Here is a 20,846-nt window from a genome sequence, read left to right on the forward strand (position 1 = left end):
AATTTTGACTTTTTGATCAAAATGATGTGTATATATATATCCATCAATGAGTGTATGCTTCTGCATGGAGTTTTGATTCCACAATCCAAATAGTCTTACCATAAGTTATCCGGCTAATTCTTGGGTTTCCATTAGGGCTTGCTCCCAATCCCATAGAGGCACTTACTAGACTTTGAGACTAGAGAGGTGGAATAAAACTACATGGTTAATAGTACTTCAAGTTAAAGCTAGTGCCTTTTGGCTAAAAATTGATCAACTTATCTGGCCGAATAGAAGAAAGGGCCTTCCATCCAAGGTTTAGTATCCTTTGGGTGCTATCGTTGATGTTGATCGTATCCTATTAAGTACTATAAAGGAAAGGCAAGGTTTTCCTATCAATTTCTTGGCCGAAGCTTGACTAAAAAGGGCTTGTGTTTTACTCCGTAGGTTAGCTAGTTGGAAGGCATTGCTTGCTTTCTGCCGTCTATCTTTCCCTTATTTCACTTGGTCAAGCAACTTCGCTTCTTTTTTGTTGAGAATCTCATGTCTATAGGCTTTGAAAAACTTGTTTACTCTAACCCAGGTAAGATTTTGAAAATTGTTGATGATTTCTTGTTCACTGTACGGATAAGGACAACAAAAAGCAAAGGCTACACGAGTGGATTTTGATTAAAGAGAAAAGCGTTAGTAGGAAAGTGGAAAGATTCTTTTTCTTGTCCATTCTCGTTTGTTGCTTTAAGGGTTCGATAGTGAATTTCTTCTTCCAATGTTTCAAGGGAGCTCTAAGAAGACATGATCCCAAGCGAGCGGATTGATGCGACCAAACCTCAAACTAGGATTTTGTCCTCGAATTAGTTCTATAGAGGTTTCGGCTTGTTTTAGGTTTTCTAGGGTCTTTTTGAGGACTTGTTTAACCCTGTAATATACTGCCTCAGGATTTTCTCCTTTCTTGATAGCAAAAATCATGTCATCGGCTACCGAACATAGCCTACGCCCTCTTCAATTTGCATAAAGAAATTTATTTTCATATCGAGTTGGTGCAAAAAGTTCTTTATTAGCACGGGGAGGTTGTCTTTTGTTGTGCTAACCCTCATCAAGGAACCATAATGTAGACCTAGAGAGGCGAAAGATTCATCAACTCTTTTTCCAAAAAAAACTCTTCTTAGTGCATCAAAAATTCCTTGTGCAGCCAATACAACCACAACATACCAATTCAACTAATCTCACCTTAGCATATATATATATATATATTTGTTACAGTGTTTGTAAAAACAAATAAGAAAATATTATTCCTTAAATGAAAAAGTAAAAAAATAGATAAATGAAAATAAAAAGCAGAAAAAAATGAAAAGTTATTATGGTTTAAAATAAAGAGACTGAACATGTGACACCATAAAATTGGATCACATGGCTTGACAGTTAGGTTTAGCGTAACTAATTAGCATTCAAATTTTGTTCTTTTTTATTTTTGATAAGAGGAATACAAAAAATGTTTCATTTTGAAAAATGAAAAAATATTTTAAAAGTTCAAAAAACAGCAAGGTGATTTCTAATAATAATTAATAGAGGATCAAAATACTCTTAAGACATAAACAACTTATTTAGCCCAATAAATACCGATTTTAAAATTATAACAAACTAAAATTTGTTGGTATTCAAAATACATTTTATCTAAACAAAAATTTTTGAATTCGAAAACCAAAAAAAATATAAACTTTTAAATGATAATAAACCAAATTCTTTTGATTTTTAAAATACATTTTATCTAATATAAAATTATGAATTAAGAAAATTTCAAAAGAGTGAGAACACGTGAGTTTCCATTCTCCCAAAAGATACTTTAAAACTTATTATATAATACAATTTCCTTTTTGTTTTTTGTTTTATTTTTTAAAATTATTTATCCTTCCTTTTTTTCCTTCAATACCGCTAGAGCCATTTGTCAGTTCATATCAATCCACCAATATATACATTTATTTTTCAAACATTAAAAAAAAAAAGAAAAAAAAACCTTCACTTTAGTGCCATTTGTCAAACATCCCTTACCCATACTGCCTTTTTTCCTCCTTAATTACCAGTTGAGCCACTTTTCACTCTAAAATTAATCCATCAACTTGCATTTTATTTTGTCTGTTGGTACATGAACTGAAAGTTGAGTTTGATGTATATTTGGTTCCCAATTCTAACATATAAAGTTTCAAAACATATAATTTAGTAATGAAATGACATGTAATTATATTCAATTAGTTGGCAAATGATAATAGGTTAAATAATTTCAAATGTTTCTCACAGGTGCCGTAAAGAACATTTGTTCGGCGGTATTAGTCAACCAACCTCTATTAGCATCACGATTTGCCATGCAACGCCGTTCTCTGGCCTTATTACCATATGTATCTTATAAAAGATTGTGACGTCTCTTCATTTAGATTATGTCCCATCAAGATAGTACTTCTTTAGGGTTTACCATTCTTAAGTAGAATCCCAATTTTGAATCGATTATCCGTTTGGACTTTATGAACTCTTATGCCGTATTAGATTAGATTTCATCTCAATACTAATTAGTATCAAGAGGAATAATGATCCATATATCTTATAAAAATTGTGCGGTCTCTTCATGCCCCATCTAAAAGGTGTTTCTTTGGGTTCACCATTTTAAATATGTGAGAAACTCAATCACTTGATTGTCCAATTTTGGATGCTCGATCAATTTGGATTCAAACAAGGTACAACTTCAAGATGGGTTAATAATGTGAAATAGATATTTTATGGAAAATCAACTAACTAGTTTGAGATCTCCATGTTGAATTGAAGTAGAGATGTTCATGGGGCGGGGTAGGGATGGAGAAGCCTTCCCCGTCCACCATCTACGCCCTCCTATTTCATTCCCCATCCTCACGAAATTTTCCATGGAATATTTACGAAAATTGGGTTACATGCTGAAAAAATTTCTCCGTTAATTTTTTACTTTAAGTTATCCATTGCTTAACAAAATTTTGAATTTAAATTTATTCTAAATCATATACAATTTTTAGAATTGTCTAAATTAAATGGGTCATTTTCAAAAATTTTTATTCAAAATAAAGCACTATACATTTGTCCTATAAAAAAAATAATAGTTTATATGCAAAGATATAATTAAACTATTCCATATCTTTAGAAGTTTAAAATTTAAATATTACAACATAGTTGTCAAGCCTTCAATATAAACTATAAATTTTTAAGAGTATATATGTGAATGTGAATATGAGTTATAACCTCACAGTTATATATATATATATATATATAAAACTATATATAACTCAAGAGAATGTATTTCTTATTTCCATCTCTGTTTAGTTAACGACGATAAAATTTTCCTCGCTTCCTCTTCCATTCTCTATCTAATCACAGAATCCCATCTCATTTGGGGCAGGTAGACATCTCTAGCAACAAGAAAATTCCAATAAATATTGCGACAAGAACATAAAGTTGTGGTACAAATAGCGTAAATAATCACTTTAACCATCCCGTGCTGTACAATTCATGTTAATTCTATGAATGTACTAATGTAGTTTACAATATATGATCCGTATTAGGACGCACATAGAACTATGAGAATCGACAAATTTACCTTCTCTAATACTTTTTCTTTCATAGATCAACATAGTAAACCTGCCAACGACATTATGGTGGTAAAGCAATATATTTCTCTGTATTTTCGTTCATGCAAAATTTATTCATATTCAAAGTGACCCTTCAACCTAATAAATCTCATTTTAGCAAGTTGTTCAATTACTAAAGCTTAATCACTAATTTAATATAGTACAATTTTATTACAAAAGGCAGAGAAAAAAGTATAATCACACATCATAGCCAACCCTAACTTATTTTCTTCACACTATATATTTAATCTTTAATAATCTCCTCAAAATTCATAACTTTTTTCTCTTGGATTTGACATAGAGAAATTAGAGAATAATAATAATAATAATTCAATTAAGATTATTGAAATCTCTAAAGCCTCTCCATTATCATCACAACATTCAAAATTTTCTAATTGTTTATTATTTGTGAGAGTTTTTAACCTAATTTAGATGGCCAAACAGAACGCAAAAAATCAAACACCAAGATATATAATGATTCGACTAGTTTGGTCTACATCCACTTTGAGAACCAAATTAATTTTATTATGAGTAATAAGGAATTTACAATTACAGATAATCAACATAATCACCAATCTGTAATTTTAGTATCCAATGATATCGAGAGATCTGCACACAACTTTGCCTCTGAAACTGAGAACAACCCACTACAAAGCAAACAACCCAAAATCTTCCCCTACCGCCTCTGACCGGCGAACCAGGCGCAGATTCACACGTCTCTCTCGCTGATAACCTGCCGAACGAAAAACACCGAAAGCAAGACGCCTGCCCAGACCAGACTTGTCCAGACCAGACCGTAGACCTGCGTGGACACCCACGCTCGAATGCCGACAGACACCCGCGGGAACCGAGACCACTCGGAATGGATCTCCTCGGATGAGAAACGAACGTCTGCCGCCCACTGATCTGCAAACAGACCAGACCCGACTTCGTCTTCCACGGAAAAAGCCGACTGCACGTCCTCTCTCTCTGATTTTGCTTCCAGACGGCTGCTTCGTTTTCTCTCCCTAAGAGTCAGTTTTTTATAGCCTAAAGAGGAAGATATGAATAATTACAAAAAAGTCATTTGCCCATAATTACCACAATGTAATTGGGCTTTTAATTTGACCAAAAACCCAATAAAACCCACTTAAATACCTTGTTATTTTCTTCAAATCTCCCTCATAACAAGAATATTTAACTGTCAAGCTGATTCTCCAATTTTCCTATCATCTAGATTTAATATTCAGCATTTAAACCTATGGGCGGGAAGAACCTTGGTTAACAAATTCTCACAACTGTATGAACCTTGACCAGTTCAACATCTTTCGCTTAAACTGTTCATGATGAGATAAATTCTTCGCAAGATAAATAATACTCTGGCTATCACAACGGACGATAGGAATGAACTTCTGCGACAACAATTTACCAATTATCCTTTTCAACTACACTGCCTCTTTCACAGCTTCACCCACTGAAATATACCCTGACTCAGTAGTAGACAAAGCAACAATTGACTATAGAGCAACCTCCCAATTGACCACATTACCAAACAAACGAAAAATGTGACCTGATAGAGACCTTCTTTTGTCAAGGTCCAAATATCGAAGCACCCATTTAATTGCATTCCAATGCTCCTTCCCAAGATTTGATATAAACCTATTATCATACTCATAGCATATCCCAAGTCAGGCCTAGTACAAATCATCAAATACATAATACTTCCAACAACATTACAATAGGGAATATTAGTCATCTCTAACCTTTCTTGTTCAGTAATAGGACATTGAGATGAAGAAAGCCTAAAGTGAGATGCTAAGGGTGTCGAAACTGCCTTACAACCAGACATATTATACTTCTCAAGCAGTTTATGCACATAACTCTCCTGCGAAATGGTCAACAAACCTTTCTCCCTATCTCTTTTCACATCCGTGCCTAGGATCCTTTTCAGTTCACCTAAATCTTTCATCTTAAATTCACCACTCAATCGTTTCTTGAGATCATAGATTTAAGAATAATCCTTAGACACCAGGATCATATCATCTATATACAGAAGTAGATAAATATATGTACCTTTTTGAGATAGTTTCCAGTACACGCAAGTATCATATGAGCTCCTGTGAAACCCCTATTTTAGAATAAAGGTGTCAAATCTGATATACCACTGTCTCAGCGATTGCTTCAGTCCATAGATGGACTTGTGAAGACGACAAACCATGTCTTCCTTTCCTTTCACTTCATAGCCTTTAGGAAGCTTGGTGACATCTATCTGTTCAACAAACATATCAAAGTGAACAGCAATAGATAAAATTAAACGAATTGACGAGTACCTCACCACTGGAGAGAAAATCTCATGAAAGTCAACTCCCTCTTTTTGAGTGTAACCCTTGACTACCAGTATAGCCTTATACCTAGGCTTGCTGTCACCTCCTATACCTGGCTTGATTTTATAAATCTGCTTTGACTAAATGAGTGTTTGATTAGAAGGCCTTGGAACCAATGACCATGTCTGATTCTTCTACAATGAGAACAACTTTACTTCCATAGCATCCTTCCATTGTTCCTTTGAATCAGATACAATAGCCTCCTCAAAAGTAAAATGCTCTGCTTAAATATTGTCAGTTGCATAAGTAAGAGCATAAGCAACTAAATCAACATAACCATACCTCCCAACTAAATCAGCATAACCATACCTCGTAGCCTGCCTTACCCGCTGAGGCCTATCATGTGTAAGGTGATGGTTCTGTAGGTCACTGCTACTTGAGCTTTCTTCACCGAAAGCTCTCTCATCAATCAAAGTCCTCTGCAGTTGAGGCTGTTTACCATCAGAACTGGATGACTGATCATTGGATTCGCCTGAACTAACTGATGGTCGTGCTTTAGAATCAATTCTAACCTCTGCCTCAACCTGATCAACTGTCTACTATTTCTGCTGCTCTTTGACACGAAATGGTATCTCTGTTTCATTAAAGGTCACATCTCTGCTGATAATACATTTATTTATGCCTTTTTCCAAGCACCAAAGTTTATATCCTTTAACACCTTGAGGATAGTCAATAAACATACATTTCAGTGCCCTCTTATTTAGCTTCCCTTCCTTAATGTGAGCATAAGCTGAACATCTAAACACTCTGAGATGATCCAAACTTAGAGCTTTTCCTATCCATATCTCCTGAGGAGTCTTTAGGCCTAAAGCAGAAGACGAACTCCTATTAATAAGATAACAGGCTGTTTGGGAAGCTTCCCCCAAAACTTTAAGGGTAATGAAATATTTGTCAAGAGACATCTTGTATGCTCCATAATTGTTCTGTTGAACCTCTCAGCTAAACCATTATGCTGTGAACTGTATGTAACAGTGAAATACCTCGTAGTTCCCTCAGATTTTCAAAATTTATCAAACTTGTGATTCACAAATTTTAAACCATTCTTTGTCCTCAAATACTTTACCTCTTCCTGCCTGTTTGGTTCTCAACCTGTTTTTTCCATTCACAAAAGCTTCAGTGGATACATTCACACCTTCCTTGAAAAGTCATCAATGATTGACATAAAGTATCTCGAACCTCTCATAGAAGGTACCTTTGTAGGACTCTACAAATCTAAATGAACATAATCCAAAATTCCTTTGGTAGAATGCTTCCCTTTCCTAAACTTCACTCTGGTAGACTTTCCCATTATGCAATGTTCACAAAATGGGAGTTCAATGTCTTTAACTCCTCCAAGAAAACCTTGTTGGGAAAGAGCTTGAAGACCTCTTTCACTCACATGAGCTAGTCTGTTATGCCATAACATAAACTTATTTGTTTATGCAATAACAACACTTTCTGAAACTGCAGTACCCTCCAACACATAAAGGCCATTCCTCAAGGTCCCCTTCAGCTTAAACAAAGAACCCTTGATAACCTTCAGAACTTTATTCTCAGATTTATAGGCCTGCTCTATCTAATTCGCTCAGAGAAATTAAATTTCGTTTGAGTTCTGGAACATACCTTACATTTGTAAGAATTCTGATCATTCTATCATGTGTTGCAATTCGAACTGACCCAATTTCTTTTATATCACAAGCACCATTATCACCAAGCAAAACTGATCCTCCATCATTTTCCTAAAAGTCAATCAAGAAATCCCGATTAGGAGTCATGTGAAACGTGCACCCTGAATCCATGATCCAAGCATTCTGAATGTCCCTGCTGGACACCATCAAGACCTCTGCTGAATCATATCCATCAGTAACATTTGCTGCATTAGAATCCCCTGCATGCTTGCTACTTGATGCTTCCTTGCTCTTATTCAAAGGGCAATTTTTTTTCTAAAGTGTCATTCTTTATGACATAGGAAACACTTTTTGGTTTGATTTTGACCTGGATCTCAACTCTTTTCCTTTTTCATTCTTTTTCTCACTTCTGCCTATGGCCATGAGTAACTCTCCATCCTTGCATTCCTTTTTAATCTCGAGGTTTCTTGTTCTCAAGGCATCCAACACTATATCCATGGACAATGAATCTTGTCCATATTTAATAACTGCCTTAACTTCTTGATATGATTCCGACAAAAAATTCAGAAGAATAACTGCTTGATTTTCATCCAACATCTTCTCACCAATGTTATTGAGATCAACTATAATCTTCTGGAATTCATCTAGGTTCTCTTTTAAGCCTTTAATAAAGTCCATCTTATATCCAAAGAATTTCTCTTTTAGGTATAATTTATTTGGCAAGGACTTAGTCAAATAAAGATTTTCTAATTTCTTCTATAACTCCGCTGTAGTAGTGACCTCATCTACTAGCCTAAGCACTCCAAGATATAGAATAGGTCATCTCATCCATATCCCATTTTTTCAGCTTCTGTAATTGTTGATGGAAGGTCTTTTTCGTCTAAGATTTTGGCTACCTTTTGTTGTACTAGAATAACCCTAATCTTTTTCCTCCATAACCTAAAATCACATTTCCCATCAAATTTAACAACTTCGAACCATGTAGACATCGAAGCCGTCTGTCAAATTAATTCCAACAAAAAAATATCATGAACAAAGAATATGCCAGCACACTACCACACACCCTCCTTGGATCGAATGGAGCTCTGATACCACTTGTGAGAGTTTTTGAACCTAACTTAGATGACTAAACAGAATGCAAACAATCAGTAGAATAAATCAAAAGCAGTAAAGAACGAACACCAAGATATATAGTTGTTCGACCAGTTTGGTCTATATCCATTTTGAGAACCAGCTTAAATTAATTTTATTATGAGCAATAAGGAATTTACAATTACAGATAATCAACGATAATCACCAATTTGTAATTTTAATATCCACTGATACCGAGAGATCCGCACACATTGCCTCTGAAACCGAGAACAACCCGCTGCAAAACAAACAGCCCAAAATTGTGCACTACCGCCTCTGATCGGCGAACCACGCACAAACCCCCGTGTCTTTCTTTCGCTGACAACCTGTCGAACGAAAAACACTGGAAGCAAGATGCATGCCCAGACCGGACCTGCCCAGATTGAACCGCACACCTGCGTGGACACCCACACTCGAACACCGACAGACACCTGCCGGAACCGAGACCACCTGGAGTCAATCTCGCCGGACGGGAACGAGTGTCTGCCGCCCACTGATCTGCAAACAGACCAGACCTGACTTCGTCTTCCACGAAAAAAGCCGGCTGCATGTCCTCTCTCTCTGATTTTGCTTCCAGATGGATGCTTCGTTTTCTCTCCCTAAGAGTCACAGTTTTTTTACAGCCCTAAGGAGGAAGATATGGATAATTACAAAAAAGCCATTTTCCTATAATTATCAGAATGCCATTGGGTTTTTAATTCACCAAAAATCCAATAAAATCCACTTAAATACCTTGTTATTTTCTACATTATTTTATCCAATTACTCATTCAAATTCATATTTCAATTCCATTCTTCCAAATCTCAAACATTTCCTTTCTATTACTCTCCAACACTTTCTTCCTCTCATCAGCCACCTTGTTTGGCCAGAGGATTCTCCTCTTCCCTTCATTCTCTACGCCTCGAACGATGCTGTTTCGTTCACCATCGTCGAGACAACCTCCATCTTTGATGAACAAGTATCTTGTGTACCGTAGAAGATTAAACATTCTCGTTTCTTGGTTTCCATCCATCAAAATTCATCTCATAATTATTCCTCCATTCCCATGATGGCTATTCAAATCACTCTCTTCCCAAGTCAAGGATTTTTCATTGGATTCTCCACTCACCATGTTCTTTGTGATGGAATAAGTTTCAACTTATTCTTAAAATCATGGGCTTACATTTGTAATAAACTCATAATCCAAGACTATAATTTTTAATTACCATTTCAACTCAACCCTTCATTTGAAAGAAACTCAAATAATATCTCTTAAAATCCATTAAATTTCACCCCAAGAAAGAGAGTTAGCCTCAATTATAATTATGGCATCTCTATTTTTCCTCCTTCCGATTGGCTCCCAGCATCATTCCAATTGAATCCAACACAAATACAAAAACTGAAGAAAAGGGTATTGTTATTATTATCAAAAGAAGAAGAATTTCATTACTTATCAACATTTGTGATTGTTTATACATATGTATTGGAATGTTCGGTAAAAGCCAAAGAAGAAGAAGGAAAAAAATATATCAATGTAATAGTGATGGCGAATGTAAGAGGGATAATGAAACCTCCCATTTCAAGAAATTATTTTGGTAGCTGTGTGAGTGGTTTGGGAATTGTAGTGGAAGCAAGAGAATTAAGAGAAAATGGGTTTGGAAATTTGGCAAGAAAAATGAGGGATATGATCTTGGAAATGAGAAAGAGTAAGATTCATAAGGCTTTGAAGTTGAAGAATCTCAAGAATAATGAATTTGGAAGTGATTTTGAAATTGTTACAGTTATAGAATAACCCAAGTTTAGGATTTATGAAAGTGATTTTGGATGGAGAAAGCCAATAAAATATAGGATGGTTTTTTTTTTTTTTTTTTTTTTGGTGAAGAATAGTGTTTGATTGATAAATAGTAGAGATTATGATGGTGTTGTTGAAGTTGGTCTTATTCTTCCAAAACATCAAATGGATAGGTTTTCTTCATTAAGGGTCAATTTGGATTGACTTTTCTAATCATTTAGAAAGTCGATCTAACAGGTCATAGTTTTATGCCTTCGAAATAATTATTTGGTAATTGTAATTGTGATGATCTTTCTATGATATTTTTATTTCAAATACATTATATAATTGTTCTCTTATGCCTCTAGCAATGTAAAACTACTATCAATTTATAATCTTAAATTTTTGAGGTTGAATCAATTAACACTCCGAGTTAATAATTATGTGTATGAATTTATACTCACCATCACATTTTGTAATTAATTTTCTTTGAAAATATTGTTTAATTTCTTTTAAAAATATTGTTCATGTATTGATCCTAATCGTGTCTACTTTGTTAATTATTTGACATTATTTGGAGAAATTCACACACGTGTAAGAATTGATGCATTTATGATCTTCAAAGACAATCTTAAGAAAGCATATAAATTGGTTCACTTTTGATAATCTAGTAGTTTATTTGAAACAATTATAAGTACCACATGATACTTTTCGAGCGAAATCTGAAGGAGGGTGTGTAAATTGATACAAATAGTTCATTGTTTAAATTGATACAATTATTAATGTAAGATTTTAATTAACAGAACCCCAAAGTTTAGGGATATAAAAAGGTATTTTCCTCAAAAAATTAAAAGCTATAAGTTTAGGGGCAAAATTTTGTCAAAATTTTGTATTATATACTTAACCATGCTCGGATTGGATGATATAGGTATTTGAACAAGAATTTATAGACCAATCACAAATTGTCACATCATTCACTAAATTAAAGGATCAACTAGGAGATGACATGTGTCCCAAATTGAAGTTTAAGACAAATTTCGATGATGCCACGTGGTTTTATCATGACCGTTGAATCAATAAGATTAATTTGACCAAATTTGATATTATTATTTGGTTAAAAGTTCAATTGGGCCCAAAAAATAGGTTTAATTTGACCCAAATGTCAAATAAGGCCCAAATCCAATTAGTTGGGCTCAAGGACCAAGTCTCTGAAGCTAACCACTCTTGACGACTGAAGTCCTTTTAGAGATACAAGCATTCTGAAGACCGAAGTCCTTTAAAGATATAAGCATTCTGACCACACTTGAAGACTGAAGTCCTTTGGAGATACAAGCATTCTAAAGACCGAAGTCCTTTTAAGATACAAATATTCTGACCACGCTTGAAGACTGAAGTCCTTTGAAGATACAAGCATTCTAAATACTGAAGTCCTTTGAAGATACAAACATTCTGAAAACTAAAGTCTTTTAAAGATACAAACATTCTGAAGACTGAAGTCCTTTAAAGATACAAGTATTATGATCACACTCGAAGACTGAAATCCTTTGAAGATACAAGCATTCTTCCAAGACTCCAAGCTTAAGAATATCCACACACTTTGCTTCTATACATCAAGCGTATACATTCAACCGAGAGAGAATTAGAGGATCAAATACTAGAGATCGAACCACATCACATCACATCAAATCAACATCAACATCAATACCAACACCAACTCAAGTTCAACTCCATGAAACAAGTTTCTCCGAAAATCTCGTGCAAGCACTAATCATCCAAGGATATCATCAAACTCAAAAGTCGATTGTGCAAGAAGATCGCCAAACCTAAAGCCGATCGTCCAAGAAGATCATCAAACCTAAAAGGCAGTAATCCAAGAAGATCAAGAAGCCCAAAGGCCGATCGTCCAAGAAGATCATCAAGTCCAAAGGCCGATCATCCAACAAAATCAACAAGCCCAAAGAAGATCAACAAGCACAAATGCCGATCATTAAAAAAGATCAACCAGCTTAAAGACTATAGTTTATTTTGAAAGCATAAAAATATTATGTATTAGAGATTGTACTCACTTCACTTTCCACAAAATTAATACAAATACAAAGTTTAGGTTCCACAAAATAAATTTCTCTTGAAATCTTGTGCGAACAATAGGTAGTAACTATATCCATTCTTTAAAGATTAGATTATAATAAATACCCTTAAACTTTGCTCTAATTTTTATTTCTTGAAAATACCTCTATGTTTTCTCAAAATTTGTAATATTATTCTTGAACATTCATAACATTTCAAAATCACCCTAGAACTTTTTCTTTCTAAAAATATGAAAAAAAAATCGAGACTTAGAATTGTGTGACAATGACCTAAAATGGTGTAGTATGTCTTTTTGGTCCCTAAACTTTAAATATTTGGCTGTATCCTGTGTCTATTTGGTCCCTAAACTTTTTAAATTGTCTAATAGTTCCTAGAACTTCCAATATTATGTCCGATATAGATTCCTAAACTTTCAATTGTGTGTTCAATAGATTTTTGGTTTGATTCAACATATATTAGAACTCATTATTGCAGTAGATACAAAATTAAAAGCTTAGGTCCCGTTACACATAAAATTAAAATTAAATTTTATGTCTATTAGATTAGCTAAAAAAGTTAGTTAATTTTTAAATAATTTTAAGGGTAAATTGAGAACACTGCCCCTAAAATAGGGTGGTAGTTGCAATTTAGTAGAAATTATACCCTTAAACTTTCAATTATAAAAATGTAACCATCGAATTTATACAAGGGTTAAAATTGGATTCTCAAACTTACATAATTATATAACTTCGAAAGTTCAATTTTTACTATTTGTAGGTCCAATTTCTACATTCATTGTAAGCTCAAGGGTCCAATTTTAATATTTTTAGAAGTTTGGGGTCCAATTTTTACAATTAAAAATTCGAGGGTGCAAATGCAACTACAATTGGTATTGGACATAAATTCAAAAGTTGAAGGACCTATATAAGATATTAAGTTACGTTTGATAACCAATTATATACAAAATTGAAAATTTAAATACTTTTAGATAGTTTTTAACTTAAAAACCAAAAGGACAAATTAAAAATTGAACTAAACTTAAACTTGAACACTAATAATAAATAAATAAACAAGAAAAAGAGTAAAGTTTAGGAAGAAAAATGACATACCCATAATACATTGATGTTAGATTCGTGTTTTGGAGTATTTTAGCATGCTTTGTAATTGATTTTGAAGGATGTTGATAGTATGTTTCAGAAGTCAACCACAACCTGAATGGTCTCGAATTATATTACCCATAGCTCGATAGTTTGAAACTATTTGGACAACCACCAACTTCGCTTAATCAGTTTTGAACTAGTTGGCCACGGTTTGAGGACATGTTACAAACGTCTTTAACTATTAATAACTTGTCCTCTCACAAACAAATGAAATCTAACCTTATACTTATGTCAAAGCTTATTATCGCTTTATATACAACATCACATTATTGTATTTTCGTTATGAATATTGTGGTCGAGTCAGTGGGCCAAGAATTTTATATGGGGGCATTATATGTACAAGTCTAAAAAAAAAATGTATAAATGAATGTGAAAAAAAAGTATTCATAACTTCATGTATTAACTAATTTTCATGTTTTAAAATCGATCCCGACTCTTCACTTACTTTTGGTTTCAATAGATAACAAAACAAACAAATAAATGCAACATCCTTTGAAATGATATATTCTAACTAAGTATAATATCCACTTAATCAAGTTGTATTAAATCGGTACCAAAATTTTTAAGTGGAAAAATATGATTTCGAAACTGACAAAGGCCTTTTAGTAAATATGCCATATGAACTTGATCTCGAATATTATAATTATAATCATAAATTTCGGTTCTTAGACCAGAATCTACATGTAGTTTTTCTAGATTGTTTTCGGAATAAAATTGATCAAAATCCAAAACATTTTTATTCTTTGAAGATGATACTTCTATAGTGTCTGTTGTAGTTTGTCTTTTATAATATCTCTTCATACTAATTTTGAATTAATTCTACAAAAGTATTAATAATAAGAATATTACATTCTATTATATAGATTTAAAAACATAAAAACTTAAAGTCTAACTTACTTGTTGATTTCGTATATCCAAACGAGTGAAAGCAAATATTTCTCTTACTTGGACTCTGAAATTAATTTTAAAAATCTTATACGAGTAAATGCGAATGTAAAAATAACGGAAACAAATAAAAATATATAAAATGTAATGTGAATATAAAAATTATGTCCAAAAAAATGAACGATACCTTTTTAATCGAATGTTTTTTAGATTGAAAAGTGAACTTTGAAAAGAAGGAAAAAAAAATTTATAAATTACCAAATCCTATTGTTGATAAAAAAAATATTATTTGATTATTTATTAAAAATTGCACATTATTATATTCTAAATGTCATATTGTTTGATTTACTTTCTTTTATTAGTCTTTACATGAGTTGAACTTTAAAAGCCCATTAGAGATGAAAAATTCGGGTAAAAACTCATATAAAATCTGAAATAAAATGTTACAAGTAGTAAAATTTAAGCCCTTATCCATTGCCAACGAGCCAATGCCATTATTGATATTTCATTTGAACTTTCATATATATATTACTTTATAAATTATATTAAAAATACAAAAGACGATAAATTGAGGGGCACATGCCCCTCAGGCCCCTACGTGGTTCCACCCATGGGTGGACTGGAGAAAAATGAAGATCGAGATAGACATGGTCATCACATTAGGGTTATAATAGAAATGATCATCCTAGTGTGATACTTTATAAAATACGGTAGTATATTTTAACGTAAATATATGGTTAGATTTTATTTGTTTGTGAGAGGATGGATTAGGAGGTGAGAATGGGTGATTTGTAACCAAAACTCTTTGACAATGAATTCCATATTTTATGGTTAGATACTAACAAGGACGTCCTAAGTTAAATAGGGTAATCTGATGCGGGGGGGTGTCATTTTGCAAAATTACATGTTTAAGACCCGGGTTGGAGTGTGTCATTTTTGCAAAAATATATATTTAAGATGATAACATTTTTGTAAAGAAACAACCATAAACTGGTTGAATGGCTAAATTCCTTTATTACTCGAGACGCCGTTGGCCATCGGAGCCTAAATTCATTTGTCAACAACAAAAGTTTGGTGCTTCGTGACGGGGTCCGTGGGCATTCCAATTTTCTCGTTCTACAATTCCTCCTCCTCTGGGCTTTGCCATCTCTCATCGAATTGGGTAATCCATCGATCGATCTTTAATTCTCAGGGTCTTTCCAGAATTCATGTTGATCGGAGTGATTTTTCTTTATTGAATCCAAATTGAAGCCTCGATTTTATATTTTCCTGCGAAATTCTTATGACCAATCTTCTTTGATTGGCTTCGATCTGTTATGCAATTGAAATGCTGATTCGCTGATTTGGGCAATTTGATTTTTGAAGGTTTGGGCACGATGAGTGAGGTGTTTGAAGGATACGAACGCCAATACTGCGAGCTTTCGGCGAACCTTTCAAGAAAGTGCACTTCGGCTAGCGCCCTAAATGGAGGTATTTCCACTTTTTGATTTGTGAATTTTGGTCTCCATATGTGGTTCTTTTTTCAGGTTCCACCCCAAACTTAAATTGAAATTCATGCCTCTAAGCAGATCCTCGATGCGGAATGATAATCGAATTTGAGGTTAAAACTTGATGAAACTTTTCATTGGCTTCGACAAGAAAAACATGTACACATATTGTTAAAATCTGGATCAATTTTAAGTTCTATATAACTATGACGATCGCTCACTCACTCTTTATGATTCGTTTGTTTATTCTTGGACTGGGAAATAATTCTGAAGGTAGATAAGAAAGAGCCCACTCCGTAGGGTGCATTTTCATACGCGTTAATGATTGCTATACATTGGAAGAAGCAAATAATTTTGTTTTAAGGCTGGTTTTCGATTTATGTATCTCTCATTCAGAGTAGGAAGGAACCCAAAATCTCTCAAGGTTCTTTGATGATTATATGTTGGATATCCTATAATCACTTTGTTGGTAGATGTTGAATGATTTGTTTAATAGGTGACTATCTAGTATGATGTTCTTAAATCTGTTTGTGGGGATGACTGTTATTTCACATTCAATTTATGATCGTTGATCTAGGTGGTTTTCAGGACTTTAGCGTGATTTGTTGTTGGATGTGAACAAATTTTATACCTAAAGTATTTTTCAGTAGATGAATTTCAATATGTTTATGGTGGACAAATCAAACATACGGTTAGTTCTAATACTGATCGTAAAAACAATATTATAAATCCATTCCCTGTGGTGATGGTCCCCTGTTCAGTGCTCCCGAAACTTATGGACAAGACAGAACTTTCATGTGGGTTCTTATTGGAAGAAAAAGAAAGAGACCTTCGTTGGATGATGAAGATTCTCTTGAATTCTCCCTTTCGTGATTAAGGAAGAATTTTGTGGCATGCCTGTTTTTGTGCTATTTTGAGTGGACTGGCTTTAGAGGAATAGTAAAACTCTAAGAAGATACGATAGGGACACAACAACACATCAGTTTTTTAAAACCTAGGACAAGGACATGATGAAGACGTTTATTAAATATATACCATTTTTATATAACAAGGAAATTATGCATTTATATGCTTAAATAACTCGTTCGATGTATTTCGTTCTCAAAATTTATTTATTTTTTTTCATATATATATATCTATCAGTATACTTAACAAGAGTTCGGTGCATGTCTAACAAATATTGGATCTAGTCCCTTCAGGGACATCTGATAAAATTGAAACAAATATTGGATCTACTTTGACTTTGTACAACTAGTATCTAGCACATCCCTATTGCTCTAACAAATGTCCGATACCTATCCAACAAGTGTCGGAATGTCCAAGTGTCCTCAACACATGTTGGGCATGGATACACTAACCAAACTAAAGTGTCTATGCTTTTTATGTAGAACTTTATGAGGGATGGAAGAGTTGTTGGAGGAGGTTTAGGAGAGGGTGAGGTTTAACGGGCCCAAGGTCCGTAAATTGGGATTTTCATAAGTATCAGCTTGGTGTTATTTGTTTGAATAGGAGTCCATTTTGTAATTGGTGGAGGACTTCAATTGTGGTTTTTTTTGGAACGGGAGTATTATATTGTACGGAAAGAGAGAGAAAAAGTGTTTTCTTATTAGAAAAAAAATTAAGTGTGCGTCAAACAGAGGACTTTTTGGGCAAAGATTGTTTTCTGTTACAGCTGGTTGTTCTGTCATTGATGAGCTAATTGTTTGGAGCCGAAATTCTCCCTGTAGATTGTTTAATACTAAAATGAAGGATACTCTAACTGTGAGGAGATGAAGTGGTTCAGTCCAGGGGCTGCTCTAGCTTTAGATTTTCTATTATCTTTTCTTAGTGATGTTGAAAATTATAGATTAAATTTTTAAGATGTATTAGAGCTTTCAAATCGAACCTTCTTTTATACTTTTTCATTTAATACTAAAGAAAAATTAGACTGATATTATTTACTACGTGAATATATCATCTTACCTTCAGAGCAAAAGAAGCAAAAGGTTTCTGAAGTGAAGGCAGCAATTGATGAAGCAGAAGCTCTGGTACGTAGCTGCCTCGTCCTTGTTGTGAAAAATGCCTTCAAATTTCATGTTGCAATGTTAATGTTATATTCTTCATGATTCCTAGATTCGAAAAATGGATCTTGAGGCCAGAAGTTTGCTGCCTAACGTCAAGGCTGTCCTTCTAGCTAAATTAAGAGAGTACAAGTCTGACCTCAACAATTTGAAAAGTGAAGTTAAACGTATTGAATCTGGAAACTTAAATGCAGCCACCAGAGATGAGTTGCTGGAATCAGGCATGGCCGATACACTGACGGTATGTTTGTATTCACTGGTACTCTAATTTTTTTGGATTGTCACCGTCACATATATAAATAACTTGTTTTCTCCATCACTGCCATCTCCATAGAATCATCTAAATGTTATAAAGGTCTATAATAAAGAAAATAGAAATGAATGCACTAAACTCAGCTATCTTACTTATTTAGAAAACCAAAGCCACTAGGACCACATGCTCGCGGGAAGGACTAAGACACTGAAATTTTTTTTAGCGATTGTAAATATATCATTCCTATTATTTAGCAATTGTAAATATATCATTCTTATTATTTAGCAATTGTAAATATATCATTCCTATTATCCTATGTTTCATTTGGTTATTAAGGTTATAGCTTTTATGCTTGCCGAAATGAACATAGCTTAACTTGCATGGTGTTTGTACTATTGACCTTGAAGTTAGAGATTTGACTTCCCCACCCCACATATTGTTAAAAAAAAGAAAAAAAAGCTAAGACGTGCTTTCTCTTCCTTAACTCTTGCATTTAAGTTTTGGACCATCGTCTCTTATCCTTTGTAATTGTGTATTAGCTGTGACTCATGCCTGGTTGCCAATTCATATAGGCATCAGCTGACCAAAGATCGAGATTAATGACCACAACAGAGAGGCTAGGTAAGTCTAGTGATAGAATTAAGGAAAGTCGAAGAACCATGCTAGAAACAGAAGAACTTGGAGTTTCAATTCTCCAAGATTTGCACTCGCAGCGACAGTCTCTCTTGCATGCTCATAATACGGTATGGGATTTTACTTTTCATGTTTTCTGGGTCATCATAGGATTAGGAGTAAACGATGCTGTAGGAGCGTAGGACTTAGATTCTTCATACTTTCTTGTGATAATGATAAATCAGCCATTTTATGTAATTTCATGGCCACATCTTCGTCATGCAAACCCTTCAATGGTTTCTTTTCTAACTATATTGCTTTTGGAGTTGTGTCTGCCTGTAGTTTTTATTTGATATTTCCCACCTTATGCAGCTTCATGGAGTAGATGACAATATTGGGAAGAGTAAGAGAATTTTAACCAACATGTCTAGAAGGATGAACAAGAACAAATGGATTGTTACATCCATAATTGTTGTTCTTGTCTTGGCCATCATCCTGATATTGTACTTCAAACTTTCCAAATAGTAAGGTCATCTTCTTCATTTGGGTTTGTCATATTTGAGTGTTGTCAACATGAGTTCATGTTTTATGTATTTTTCTGGGTCTATTGGGAGTTTGTACATGGCTTATGTCATGATTAATTATTTTTTGCCTGCATCTTAATCTTCTTCAAGATTGGCGAGTGTTCACAAAACAATATTAATGTTGTAAGGTTTGCCCAACGTTTTATATTACTGTCTAATGTTCTATGGGATATTGTATTTGCTTACTTTGAGAGCTTAAATTGAGAGTCTACGGAGGTAGTTTGAGCTTAGATAACTTGTGTAATTGCTAAAATGTTTTTATAGTACAGGCACTTAAAAGGGGACAATTATATATACTAAAATGGAATAAAATTTATAATACATGCTCTAAAATAATATTTTAACCTAAAGTAGATCAAAAGAAAAGAGGCAATATGAAGGATTATTAGGTATATGGTATATGATATATTAGTCATATTATATACTTTATATCTGGTATATCAGTCATCTTATATACTTTATATTTGATATATGAGTTGACTAATATACCAAAGTTAAAGTATATAAGTTATATAATGAATATACCAAATTTAACTTTCATAAATCATATTTATATCAATCAAGAAGTTTGTTCATTTACTATTATTCGTTTGACTTAATTTTAATTCTTATTCGTCCGTTATAAAATATTATTTTTCTAGTACATTATTATCAGCTTATGATGGTTCAACTCATTAAGTTTGTGACCATTTTGAATGAATGTTGATAAACTATCGATATACTAATATTACACTTGAAATTGAATTTTGAACATGTGTTGATATATAATTGATATACTTGAACAAATGTATTTTTAATGATATACCAACGTTTTATACTTGAAATGAATTTTGAGTTAATGTTGATATAATATTAATACACCAATGTTATACTTCAAATTTTATTTAGAAGAAATGTTGATATACTATTGATACACGAATGATATACTTGAAATTAGTTTTTTTTTACGAGCATTGATACAATATGATAAACTGATTTGTACTTTAAATGTTTTGAATAAGTGTTTAACTATAACTACTAATGCACTAATAATATATATAATTGTAATTGAATTTTGAATGAGTATTGATATACTATTGATACACCAATACAATACACTTAAAATGGGTATGGATCATAAGTGATATATTATTGATACACTAAAAATAGAAATGAATTTTTAGCAAAAATCCTCATTTTTTTTACAAAGAATATTTCACCAAAGATCAAAATCTAGAGCACAAACAAAAACCCACATTTAGTTGGAGGTTTAGGGTTTAGGTTGCAT

General features: G+C 33.3%; 1 protein-coding gene and 1 pseudogene across 1 annotated transcript; both read left to right on the forward strand.

Moving 5' to 3' along the window:
- The first annotated feature begins 9,298 nt into the window (after nucleotides 1-9,298).
- On the forward strand, nucleotides 9,299-9,922 carry LOC120079084 (annotated as a pseudogene).
- Nucleotides 9,923-15,584: 5,662 nt separating this feature from the next.
- On the forward strand, nucleotides 15,585-19,751 carry LOC120080507 (vesicle transport v-SNARE 13-like). The gene is made up of 6 exons (XM_039035180.1): nucleotides 15,585-15,745; nucleotides 15,949-16,053; nucleotides 18,039-18,097; nucleotides 18,183-18,371; nucleotides 18,956-19,126; nucleotides 19,368-19,751. The coding sequence occupies exons 2-6, from the start codon at nucleotides 15,960-15,962 to the stop codon at nucleotides 19,518-19,520; spliced, it is 666 nt and encodes a 221-aa protein (XP_038891108.1). The 5' UTR covers nucleotides 15,585-15,745; nucleotides 15,949-15,959; the 3' UTR covers nucleotides 19,521-19,751.
- The last annotated feature ends 1,095 nt before the right edge of the window (nucleotides 19,752-20,846 follow it).

Source organism: Benincasa hispida, chromosome 6, assembly GCF_009727055.1.
Source record: "Benincasa hispida cultivar B227 chromosome 6, ASM972705v1, whole genome shotgun sequence".
Lineage (NCBI taxonomy): Eukaryota > Viridiplantae > Streptophyta > Magnoliopsida > Cucurbitales > Cucurbitaceae > Benincasa > Benincasa hispida.